This window comes from Catharus ustulatus, chromosome 3, assembly GCF_009819885.2.
Source record: "Catharus ustulatus isolate bCatUst1 chromosome 3, bCatUst1.pri.v2, whole genome shotgun sequence".
In the NCBI taxonomy this organism is placed as follows: domain Eukaryota; kingdom Metazoa; phylum Chordata; class Aves; order Passeriformes; family Turdidae; genus Catharus; species Catharus ustulatus.
In genome coordinates this window covers 11694497-11708113 of record NC_046223.1, presented here as the reverse complement: position 1 = coordinate 11708113, position 13617 = coordinate 11694497, and the positions used below count along the sequence as shown (strand labels likewise).

General features: G+C 40.6%; 1 protein-coding gene across 3 annotated transcripts in view; it reads right to left on the bottom strand.

Annotated features, from left to right (window-relative positions):
* Window positions 1–13617, bottom strand: part of LOC116993576 (WD repeat containing planar cell polarity effector) — a 157939-nt gene that overhangs the window by 27928 nt on the left and 116394 nt on the right. For all 3 annotated transcript variants that reach the window (XM_033054358.1, XM_033054360.1, XM_033054359.2), the window contains exon 15: window positions 13293–13395. In XM_033054358.1, the coding sequence (XP_032910249.1) occupies window positions 13293–13395 (103 nt within the window). The remainder of the gene's footprint in view (window positions 1–13292; window positions 13396–13617) is intronic.

Below are 13617 nucleotides of genomic sequence, written 5' to 3'. Positions count from 1 at the left end.
CTGCAAACACCAATACTTTCTCCCTGCCTATTTAAATAATCTGTGTCAGCAGGAGCAGCAGCTGTGGACACTGCTTGGGAAGCTCAAAGCCCTGGAGGGAACTGTGGGCAGTTCCTGGCATTACGTGTGCTTCTGAAGGTAACCAAGGAGGAAAGTCCATGGGAAGCAATGCAAAAAACTGATGCCTCAATGCCAGGGGAAAAAAGTCACCATGGCTCCTACTGGTGTCTTCTCACCATCCCCTTCCATTCCCTTTCTAGCTTCTCTTTTCTTTGAAGTAGACAACAGCAGTTTGGATATTAGCTTCTGTCTCAGATGCTCACCTCTTTGGAAAAAAATATAATTTTAAGGGAAGATAATTAACCTACATTGCATTCTCTGATACCTGTTAAATACAGCATTGCTTATCAGCCTCTCCTTTTATCACCTAAAGTGTGTTTTGTATCCATGAAAGCAATTAATGTTCAATGGGAAAAAAGTGCCCTTAAAAAGGCATCTTTCCACTTTCTTGCATTGCAGCAGTGATCTTTTTCCTTCCTTACGTGCTACCACCAGTGCTTCTTACACAGATGTGCATCACCCAGAGATATTTACTTCTACCTGGCTATTCTTGTGCCCTTATAGTCCTTCCTTACAGCCTGACTCTGCTCCTTCTGCCTCTTCCCTGACTTCAGGAGGAAACCCTTCCTCATGTTATCTGGCACATTTTTGGACTAGTTTAGCTGCAGTTGGGAACTCAGCCCATTGCAGGGAGGATCCTGGCACCAGGATACTTTCTGATCTGTAAAGAGTTGATTGAAGCAACACTCTGTAAGAACAGTGCTCAGTGTAAAGCAGGCTTACAGTTCTCTGCTGCTTTCACATCTATTTGACTAATGATTTTGTTTCAAAACCAGAAAAATTACCTTTGGCCTCACCTAAACCAGAGTGCCATGTGAGCAGCTTGTGCCTGGCCCTTGAGGCTCTTCTTATGCCTGCCCTGGGACCCCAACGAAGAAGGGGTACAAGCAGCCACAGTGGCCAGTGCTGGGGTTTATAAAACTGCTTGTCTAGCTGGCTTTTCATCTGTTCCCTTTGCACTACAAACAAGAAGAACCTGATCTGAAACCACATGTGAAAATAAGGATCTCTTCAATTTATACTTCTGAAGTCAAATAGATGTGTTATACAGCAGGGACTTTCAAGCCCCCCAACAGCGCCGATATAAAGGTTTAATCACTTCTATTTAAAATAATACAAAGCAAAAGTGAGTTAGGATGCCAGTAAACTACAGCAGAGGAGACAGCTTTCTAGGCAAGCTGAGTGGCACAACCAGTGGGAGAACATCATCGTGGCAACTCTTAATATGAAAATGGTCAAGGATTACTTCAGAGTCTTGCAGTAGCAGATGGCAGGAGCAATTTAATCAGGCATCTTCTCTATTCCTAAAGCCTATAATTATCTGTTTTAAGGACAACATCACATTGGCACATGAGATTTCATTTCCCATCCCCAAATTGAAGTGGGGGGGGCATGGCTACCAAATTTTGGAAGGCGTTGCTCTCATGAAGAGACCTGCAACTGCCCAGCTTGGGGAATTGTAGCAGAAATGGTACTTGAGTATTCTTGTCCTGGCTAGGATTACCCTGGGCTGTGCAGTGCATGCTCAGGACTAACTACTCCTGTGTCATGGAGTTACTAGAAATCTGGAAGGAGGTAAAAGAAAAGCCACCTTGCTCAGATGCTTATCACAGCAGCATGGTGCTACCTGAGATTTAATCTATCAGTATAAAGAAAAACAACATCAAATTTAAGCCCTGCTCAGAACCTGTTCCCTTTCGAAGCAGAAAAGGTGAAGGCAAAGCTGAATCACAATGATCTTCTGGCACAACAGATTCCCTGATCCTGGTGAAGGCCACGCCGGTTTAACCATTATGTTGACCTGATCAAAATCTGATAAAAAGTGAAAACATTTGAATTTCCAAACATAAGGCAAAAAAAGAGGCTATCCCACGAGTATTTAATGTATTCTGAATACTGCTACTGGAGAATATTCTATAAATTAATTTTCATCTAACACTACTTTTCCCCCCCAAACCCTGATTTTTATTTTAAAACTTTTAAAACTCCCATATAACCAAAGACTGTTTGCTACCTTTTGGAAAGTGTCTGAAGCTTTGTTTAAAAACAATTTCAACTTCTTAATATACGCCATGTATTTTACCATTTCTTCATTATGCATACCAAAATAAAAGGTACTATTTCTGACCAAAAAAAGTTCCTTTAAAACTAGCTTTAAAGTTTTTTATTCTTCTCTTTGGAGCGAGTGGACTTCAAGTTGTAATTTCTAATACAGTATTTAAAACCATTTGTGAAGGACTTGTCTATAAGCACCAATATTGTCAGACTTCAACACACACAAGTAATTTAACATTTGCACTGGGCAAAGCAGTTTACCTGCTGCTGACTGCAAATTACTGATAATATTGACTACTTCTCTTGCCCCAAAATAGGGTGAGATCAGTGTGTGCAGAAACTCTTCTCCTGGTTTTGTAAATATTACACTTCTCTGACAACTGCACACCAGGAACCTGAGACACGCTGAATGAAATGCAAACAGACTTACCTGTTAGTAAATAATTTCAATTAGGTGACGGAAAACCACCAGGAAATAAAATGTTTATTGTTTTTTTCGACCTTTCCTTCCCCTCAGTTTCACACTGTATTTTCCCCGAGTGGACAATGAGAAGTTTAGGATGGGGGTGGTATCCCTGCACACCCCAGCACAGCCTTTGTGTACCATGGTTGTTGTCACACTGACACCTAATGGCAAACACGAACGAGAGGATTACAGCTGATTCCCCAGGGGTGTGCTTTCGCCCTATGTGGCAAAAATTACAAAAAACTACAAAAAACAAGCAAGCTTAGGCAATGGACTTCACCTGGCTGTGTGGTCAGCCAGAGGGAGGTGACAGAAGGGGCTCTGGCACAGGATGGTGCTGAACAGATGGGCAGCCTGCTACAGAGAGGTCACACAGTCCCCAACAGAAGACAAAACAATCCAAGGCTAAAATCAGGAGAGCCATCCAGACCGCTGGTGATGGTTGTAAAGGTCTAATTACATCCAGTTCTTTACTTGCTGTCTTACTTCTAATCCCAACAAGAGGACAACAAAACTCTCAAACACACATGGGAATAGGTTGGGGCAGTGCAGTTGATAACAATATATGAAAACAAGGCACTGACTAAAGCCTATGCTTCCTTCATGACTGTTTGAGGAAAGCAAGAATTTTCCCAGAATGTTTTCCTGTTAAAATTCTGTTTATTACAGTGATCAGTGTGGTGCTAACTCTTCCCATACATATCTGAGACAATGGCAGCACAATTAACAGGTTGATCTGGTGCCCACACAGGCATTTGCCTTCGTGAACTAAACATTTTGCCATTTGGTGGCTAAAAGCAAGGACCTAAGGTAAGCACTTTGTAGCTCTTTTCTTTGGCCACAGTACATCCTATGCAGTCAAAAAACCAATTAATTGTAACCATCATCTCGCATCTGGATTGATAAGAGTTTGTATTATTTAAGCAGGGGTGTGGTGAAATTTAGCAGTGAACTCCAAACATGGTTTAGGACTGGGTTCCAAATCCTTCAGTCAGAGGGTGAGCTCATGTAAGGTTCCTGATGGTTCACCACCACCTACCAAATAACGTAAAAACACACCCTGGGATTATTCTGCAAGGTGTCTGGGATGGCCTCAGAATCTGCTTTTCATCTGGTGAACTTTAGGTTGCACCAGGTTGCATAGGTTTCATTAAGAAAAAATATGATCTAGTTGTTGTGAAAAAATGTTAAATTTTTGAAAAAAAAATAGAGAAGCCATGCTTAGGTTTTTAACACAAGATGACAAGAAAGAATATTGACTTCCATGTTCCTTTACAGGGAAACTTCTTAAACTATGAGCTAAGGGGTTAATCCATGGAATCTAATTTATGTGAGAACCCTATCCTAACTTTTTACTGATGGTATGGTGTCCCTGGGCTGGGAGGGCAGGAGGCAGAAATTAAGTGGCTGTTGCAGCTTTGATTATCATAAAGATGAAGAGGTGGGACACTGGCAGTGTGACTGCACTAAGTGACTAATTAAAGTGAACACCATACATGCTCATAAGCTATCATTAATGATATCTTTCCATCATATTAAAATATTTTGCCATTTCATAATATCAACATTGCAGAGATAATCAACTGCCTCACAATCTGTTTTTAAGACTGAATTTAGAGTTTGAAATCTAGTACAATTCACAACTTTTGGTGTCTTGAATGCTGTGAAAAATATTATTGAATAGCAGGTATTATTCATGCATGAGTTGGGGAGGGACAGAAGTTTCATGCCACCGAGACTGAAAGTTAAAAGAAGCGTCAGTGCAGAGTAACTGACAGGAAGTATATTTAGGGAAAAACACTTCAAATAGCTGAAATTAAATATAAAGCATATGTAGAGGAGAGAAAAAAGTCATTAATTCTGGATGCACTTAGTGCCTTGTGCTAGGCACCACAGATCACTTTTTCACCAATGGTTTTTCTTAAAGAACTCATTTTCATTTTCTGGCCAAGTCTGACACTTTAGAAAGTGCATGACTGAGATGTGGAGTGGATGCAAAGCTCACCCTCAGGCCATGCTGAGCTCTTACCTATGGCTTTCACCAGCCGTGTCCTGATTAGAATGTCCCAGTCCCGAGACGGGATTTTAACAGGGAACTTGGTTTTGTTAGGCTGGAAGCACTCAACAAGAACCAACATCAGGTTATCAAGCACCCTAACGCCTGTGGTGGGAATTTTTCAGGGGTGAACTTTCAAGCAGTCTCTTGTGTAGGAGTCTTTGGAGGAAAACAGCCTCAACCTCTGTTTTTGCCATTGGCAATTCCACAGTATTCCCACATAAGGACCTGTGGTGTGCCTGGGGAGTGAAAGAGGAGGAAATAAATAAATTGTCCTTCAGTGTTCTTGTTTGATTGTTTGATCTAATACTACATGTGCCAGGGTTCTCATATTCGCAGGAGTCATTCTTCTGAGCACAGGGATCTCCAGCTTTCTCCTGATGTTGACTGTGCTACTGTGTTGACTGACCACTAGCTCTAAAACTCCCCTGCTCAGGGAATACTTGGAGATAATTCTTTGGTAGGTCATTCTAAAAAGCCTTAACATAGACAGAATACAACCCAACATTAAATTGCCACCTCAAATCAGCCCACCATCGCACCTCTTTTCCAATCCCTCTGCTGTCATGCAACTGATGTGATGAATTACAGCCTGTCACATCACGTTACATTACGCAGAGCAAGCAGGACAAAACACATACCAACTGCCATGCAAATATGTGTTTGCCAACGCTTTTCAGTGCACAGAAATGCAACCGGTGAGTTCCCTGTCAGAAAGCGAGAGACTGCGGGACGGCTCCAGGGTGTGTGAGACAAACATGCCCCTGACACACCGTGAGCACACAGATCCACAGCTCCCAGCCAGCTGCAGTAGTTATGAAAGCATCTCCTGCTTGTGATTACTTTTTTGTTCTTTCAGAAAAAAAAAAAAAGCAAAAAACAAACAACACCACCAACAACAAAAAAGCACCGGCTTCTGTGATATCATGAAGCAAAATACAAATACGTAATAATTCCTCTGGCTTGTGTTCAGATTTGGAGCTATTTTCATGACTGGCCATATTTTGGCTGTGTATGTGTAAATATAACACCCACTTATGTACACACACACGTGCATACTACGAGATGTGTGAATATATACTACATATATATTATGTGGCTTTTAGCTGCAGTATTTTAGACCACATGTGGGCCTTTTGAAGCTAATGGGAGATTTACCAGGGGCTTTTTCACAGAGCTGTAGGCAAGAGTGGAATCCAGAACATATTAATATTATACTATAATGATATAGTGTAAATCATCTAGTTTGACCTACAGTGAATTAGAGACTATTAAATTTCATCCAGGTATCCTACACAAAGCCAGAAAAACGTATGTTTGACTAATGCATAAATTGTATTTGGCTAAGACCTATTTCCCAGAAAGGTATTCATGCAGCCTTCATGCAAAGACACTTTCCATGCATCAACTTCTTTGATACTTTGTTTCAATAGTTATTTTAACTATGTGTGCTTTCTATTTAAATTTACTGTACTCTATGGACTGAAGTCAGTGATGAGAAGCCAAATTCCTACTTAAATTCCTGGCTACAATGTCAACAGCTTGAGTACTGACTTGCGTCTCTTCACTTCAATGCCATGCCATGGGCATCCCTCCGAGATCTTTTATGCTGAGCTATTCTTTATCATGTTACATCCTCCCCCAAGGTGTAGCTCTGTGAATTCCTTTCACTTTAAAAACTTTCTTCTTGATCTGTTGCCACCGAAAATATGCTGTTTTCTTGGTAGTTAGTGTCATCCATTCACTGTTGTCTGTGGGCATCAACTTGGCTGGGGGCTATATGGATAAGATGGAATTATACTGAAGAGAGCCGAGTGACCTCACATGCCTTGCAATATCCTAATTGTTGGCAGAATAATACCATATCAAATACAGACAACTCCTTTCAAGTTTCAGAATTTGGAAAGACTGTAATTTTTTTTCTTGTTTGTTTTTTTATAAACCAGTCATAGTATGAGGCTTTAGGTACAAAAAATGGAAGTCCCTGAAACTTGCGAAAAAGAGTTAATCTATGACTTCTGGTAAGAATTTTTTTTCATAATCAATAGGGCATAATCTTACTGCTAGCAGGCATTACAAAATATGAGAATCATTAAAACAAAAATATGAAGGAGAATGTGTCTTCATTTTGGGCATATAGTTGTGCTTTTAAAATCAGTTCTGTAGTGGGCAAGAATATGTCACTATGAAGAAGGGGGAAAAATGGAAGGCCATGATAATTCTAAAGCTTGACACAAAACTATAAATCACTTTCAAGTGAAGATACACAGATCTTTGTGGAGACCTCTGCAGCTAAGCAAACCAACTAGCCTTTGATGTACTCATAATTATTAGGGACTGAGGATTATGTCTTTAGGCAAAGCTGTCTAGCAGTGGGAAGGTATAGATCAAAACTGACATCATGACACAAGCAAGAAGAGAGGTGAGATGAGGTGGAGCCAAAAATAGCTAAGCATTACTATAGACTGCAAGTAAAACAAACTATTCCACTTCTTGAAAAAAACACAAGGAGGGGAGCAGTAAGTGCCTGTAACTCTCAAGAGAGTAAAGTCCTCAGTACCAGCTGGAAATTTAAAAACAGGATGCAATGTCTTGAGGGCTGGTTGCTGCTCCCTCCTCTTGAAGCCCCTCTATACCAAGTAGAGTGTCCTTCCAAACCAGATCTTTGTAGATGGCAGCTGTCCTGGTCATACCAGGCATACCCATGAGATTGTTGCTTGCTAAAATCCCCACCCAAAGGCCATGAAGATGGCAGAAATCCTTTCATTGTGTTTAGTGGGCTCTGTGTCAAGTGCTGTGTGTGGCTTGATATGTTCAAGAGAGTGTATATATGAGCACAGTTAAATAATTTCAAATTACTATGGATCTTTAAAGACACTCATCTTGGGTGGCACAAAATTAAAAAGGTGCTTGTGGAGACTAATTTCTTGCCATAGGTGAACTGCCAATCATACTTAGAAAGCATTTTTCATTAAAAATGTTTTTCTGGCTCTCTGGGGAAGAAGTCACATTATCAAAAAAATAAAAGCAAAGAGTTTAATTCCAGAGGTTTTGTTTGACTTAAACTGAAAATAGAAATAAATAAATAGGAGATCTAACACTTAAACTGAAGGGGGAAGGCTCCAAAAAACTGTAGCATGAATAGGTGTCCCCCGAGTCTTCCCAGCCCACAGTTCACCTGTGTCTGTGACAATACCTTTGAAGCATGCTGTAAACATGTTATACAGTGACATAAAAGTCATTAAATAAAGGTCAAGATTCTCAGTTAACTCGAAACTTGATAGATGACAAGAGAAAGCTGCACGTGCCAAAGAAGAGCAGGAAATGAAGAAGGCTTTGTCATCAGTGTCAGAGTAGGTATGTGAGGGTGAGGAAGAATATCACTTGAGAGATGAAAGGAGATCATACGGATCAGAGGAGGAGGAAATGTTACCAACTAGGCTAATGCAAGGCCAAAGAAGGTTACAAACACATGGGGACAATTCTAAACATGGTCTTGAAATGCAAGCAGGCTCCTCAGGACTGTCAGGAAGAGGAGAAGATCTGGACAAATGATAAATTATTTGGATGTAGCTGACTGTAATGCAAGACCAGACTGGTACCTCAGACAAAACACTGAAGGTTATGTCATTATTAATTATCACACAGAACATGTAAGCCATTCAATATAAAACACTACCACAGAACTATGATAAAATTAATTAATTCTCCACTTAGGGTTCAAACTGGTGATCCTTGCCAGTAAGGTGAAACATTTAGGGTCCCTACATTTTAAATGTCATTTTGCAAACACTGTGGGAAATTAGACTTCAGTCTCTGTGAGAACTGATAAGATTCCCTATCTCGCAAACAGTATGGAATACTTCCAGAAATATTTTAAAATTCTGTTTTAGATAGAAAAACCTCAAGCAATTTCATGAGACATTAGTGAACCACCAAAATGTTAGTCAGTCCCATTTAGCATTTCAGAACAATGCAATTATCTGAACATCAGTGTTTTTGTAAAGATACCTCTGTTAGAAATGTTGCCTAAACATTAGTTACTAATATTCTGAAATTCTAAGTAGAAATACAAGGTTTCCCAATTTGCCTTTCAACTATGCAGCAGTTATCTGTCTTGTCACAACATGAATCCCTTTTGGGTGAAAGCTGTTGATTTGAAGGTTAAAATCAGCTTGCTAGGCCCTAATGTAATTTGTTGGAAGTTGGCCTTGGGAAACTTTCTGACACTGCCTACATATGCTCTTCATTGGATATTCATTGAGCAATGATGTCTGAAGGGCTGAGTTCTTCACCTCCATGATCATTATTAGCTATGGCATTTCTTAACAGGCTCTGCCATGTCAGTTCTCTGCAACTCAGGTTTTACATTAGCAACCCACACTTTACAGCACCAAACAGACTCACTCTCCCACCACAGACAATACTGTTACAGGAGAGTATATGCCAGGTTGTACTCATAAACAGAATTTATTAGTAACCTACATATATGCCAATATTGAATAAATAATTTATTCTCTCTTTTAATCATGTGAAATGAGGTGCACAGCATACATTTCAGGCAAGGCTAAATGAGAACTCCCTGATCTCATTAAAGAACTCGTGGATCTACTACAGAAGTAATTCAACACAAAATCTTTGGAAGAAGGAGCCATAGGATCCATGGCCAGTGATCTGCTGATCAAGCAAGAGTGGAGAAAGAGGAGATAGCTAATGCCATTTCTGAGATGTTCAGTACCATTACTTCAATCTTCTCATCCCTCAAGATGCATTTTCACAGGCTGTCAAACATAAAATCTTATGAGAATACTTATCCTCAGAAGATTTTAATCAGATAAACAAAATATATGATTCTGCCAAAACCATAGCTCACCTGACACTTCACCTTGCTCAGCAATATTCTGACCAAACTACTGTGCTCTGGAGTTTGACAGGTGTTTTTACCAGATGCCCACAACAATCCTTAGCTTTGAAGATGGCTTCTTCAAAACAGCAAACTGCAATCACATGATGATGAACTTAGAAGAGCCAAAATTCAGAAAATCTTAAAATAATCAACCTACTTTGAGTTTTATCTTGACACAAATATTGCTATAATATGTGTGAGGAATCTACCCATATAGAACTCTGGATGACGTTTATAAATTTTAGATGAAATTATATTGTCAGTCTTCATTATTTGTAGGAGCTTGAAAACTTTTCCTGAAAGTCTGAGTTTGAAATATATTATGCTTGAAGTGAGCCCTGTAAACAGAAATATCTTGGCAAATTAAATATATCTGGGGCAAGATTGAACACTCTCAAAGGCTTGGGAATCAGCCAGAAGAACTGACTCATCTTATTTTCAAGCAGCGCTGAGCTGAGGATTGGGGATGGGCTAGCTGGCTAGCTCAGGAAATTTCATCAGATGTTGACATATGACAGTGACAATGGTTCACTTTATATATATCTATATATATATATATATATATATATATATATATATATATATATATATATACACACACATATACAGTAATTTCACGACTATAAGGTGCACCCTTTTGACTAAAATTTTCCCCCAAACCCGGAAGTGCGCCTTATAGTCCGGTGCGCCTCATCTGATGGACAAAGCTCAGAAATTTGCCTACCCAGAAGTGAGAGCTGCAAGCCGTGGGGGAAGCTGGCAGGGCCATGGCTGCCGGGTGGAGGTGGGGCGGAGCAGCGGCGGGCACGCCCCAGTCCCGTGGAGGCAGGACGGCCCCTCCACAGACACGCCCCGGCCCCGTGAAGGTGGGACAGCCCCTCCAGAGGCACCCCGCGGCCCCATGTAGGTGGGATGGCCCCTCCAGAGGCACCCCCCGGCCCCGTGGAGGCGGGACAGCCCCTCCACAGACACGCCCCAGCCCCGTGGAGGCGGTATGGCCCCTCTACATGCACGCCCCGGCCCCGGAGAGGCGGCACGGAGGGGTGGCAGGCATGCCCCGGCCCCACCGGGTACAGGCGGGCCTGGGGGCCCACGGCATCGCCCCTGCCGGGTACAGGTGGGCGCGGGGGCCAATGGTTGCCGGGTTGAGGCGGGGCCTCGGCCAGAAACCGTGTGGGGGGAGCTGGGGGTGGAGCCTCGCTGCGAAAAAAAAGTGCGCCCTATAGTCCGGTGCGCCTTATGGTCATGAAATTACTGTATATATATCTATATACACACACACACGCACACATATGTATATATATACAAGAAATAAGCTGTAGAGGTGTATAAGCTCAAGAACACTGGTTGTACCTTCCTGCTTCTCTTTGCTTAGTTTACTGTCTTCTTGTAAAAGCCTGAAGCGGGTGTTCAAGACGTTTGGGAAGAAGTGTGAGCATTGGTGAACTGAGTGGCTGCAAGCTCCAGAAAGCAGGGACCAGCTGAAGAGGACTGGATTTGGGAAGAGGTCAGGGGACACAGACTTGCTTGAAACTGCATTTTAAAACTTCTGGCTCTGGTGCGATTTCTTCTCTCCCTCTCAAAATATTAGAAAAATACAGTAATTTACATATAAAGCACTTATCTTTTGTTTTAATTGGGTCCACAAAGTTCATACCTCATGTCAACTTTTTTGCCAACAACAGTTTATGAAATAGAAACATCATTAGAAGGGACGTTGGAATAAAGTACAGCAAAACAAAACCTGTGGCTGAGATTTCACATGTTTAAGGTGAGATCAACTCTGCAGTGAAACAAACTCATGGGAGATTCCTGTTTATTTTCATACAAAATGAATTGGATGCAAATTCATTACTGTTTAAAGAATTAATCTCAGTGACAGTTTGTTCCTGGGGGCATTGAAAAGTATTTTAAATCATCCTGATAGTTAATTATTCAGCAAAAGTCTTTATCATATAAAATGAGTTTAATAATTTATGCTAATGGGGCATTGCAGACGTAACTGTAGGATGGGTCTGGAGGAGGGGAAGACTCTGTGCCTGCACATTTCTAGCTGAATTGTAGTTACATGTGTACATCTGATATGCAAGGAAGGCATCTGTGATCACCTCAGTTCTTTTCCCTACCCCTCTCCCTGCATGTGCATCTACAATGCTACAAAAGGCTCTCACTAAATTCATAAGTAGCCCAGCTTCAGAAATCTAGTAATCATGGTAGTTTGCAAAGAATTAAATGGAGATACAGATCAGAGTTTAAATTTTCTGGATTAAGTGTCAGAGAATAGATAATGATCAGATGCAAGTCCTGGGTATCTCAGTTATATTTGGTGCAGCACATAAACACCTAAGAAGTAAGAGAAGATAAAGCAAGGGAGATGTAACTGCACACTTTAAAGTGCTCATTAAGGGATGACCTAAACAGGTGTCAATTTTTTTTCAAACTCTAGTGGTGAAAGGGCTTGCCCAAAAGCCCAGTTATGGTGGAAAAATATCTTTAAGTGCTTTGAGCATGGAAATGAAAGACCTTGAAGAGAAGAATTCAGGAGAAGCACTCCTTGATTCTTACTCTGCTGGAGAAGAAAAGAGGTTCTACTGTATTGCAGTAGCCTTGAAAGTCATGGATTTATACAATCTATAGAAATAGCCACACAAATGCATATATGGCCTCTCTGCATTTCCAGATAGTGGAGTGGCATTCCCTTGTATGCTCTGAGTAAAAAGGGAGATGCACAGTTCTAGAAGAATCCCATGTTACCCAGGATCTCAAAGGTTTTTTGACTCTGACTTACAAAAACACCTTCTGAGTTTTATTCCTATTCTACTTGTTGGCATGGGATAAGGACAAAAGCTCCATGCTTTCCTCTAATATTCAATGATGTAGTAGAATAAGCAAAACAGACCTGTGCAAATTTTATACAAACATTTTTGGGCCTTGTGGATTTTCTTTCCTTTGTCTCCAATGGAAGTCAGCTACCTAGATATAGACACCTTCTGCTTGGTTCATGCTACAAGGCATGAAATCAGAATGGTCTCAATGTGCTTGCATACATCTCTTCATGTCAATTCAGAAGAAACACAAGGAAAGAGTGAATGAGTTGTGAGTTCCCCTGCATGAAAAATCATCTGTGTTTTAGCTATTAGTCTCACTGCAGCTTTAGCATTGATATTCCTTATGGAATGGCAAGAATTCCACTGCATGAAAAGCTGCTGCTTTAAAGCCAGGATGTGAAGCTGTGTTCACATCAGTAAATGTTCCGTCTGAGTGCTGCCAAAATATCAATGCTGGATGTGGCTCCAGTGTGCACCAGCAAATATTTAGAGGTGAGTGAAATTGCCATGCCTGGCCTTTAGTGTTGCTGTGAACAAAGATTTTCAGATTCAGTCCCTTACCTCTTGCACTCAGTTCAGTTTTTACACCCTGAACTTTTCTACATAGTCGCAGTACCAATCTTTTTACTTCATAGCTATCCTCACATAGGAACTGAAAAGCAAAGCCATGTCATTTTTATAAGCCTCCTTCTTTAGTTATGAATAAAAATACTGTTCTTTAGTCACAAATAAAAATCCAGTCTCACTTTCAAAGAAAATAATGCAATCAAAACAATAACCCCTCTACAAATACAACAACATGTTCTACAGGACAAGTATTGATTAAAACAAAAGGGCTTTTTAAACACCATTAATTCTTACCAATTCCAGTAGTTATTGATTCTGCATCAATGTCATTAGCCTTTCTCTTTGCCACTTCAGCTAGTGCCAATTCACCCTTATCTAGAGCAAGGTAATGGATGTCCTTTGGAAATAAAGAAGAAAAAAGATTAATCTAAAATTAATCTCAAAGGAGCAACAAAAGGGATTTTGAAAGAAAGAAGTTCTTTCATTATTTAGATCACAAACACAGATGGAACTGATGAACCTACCATTACATTTTAATTCCCTCCAACGCAAATATGTTTCCTTACTTGTGCCGTTGAATACAGCAATGAATAAAACACTGACCAATCTTGTACTGATA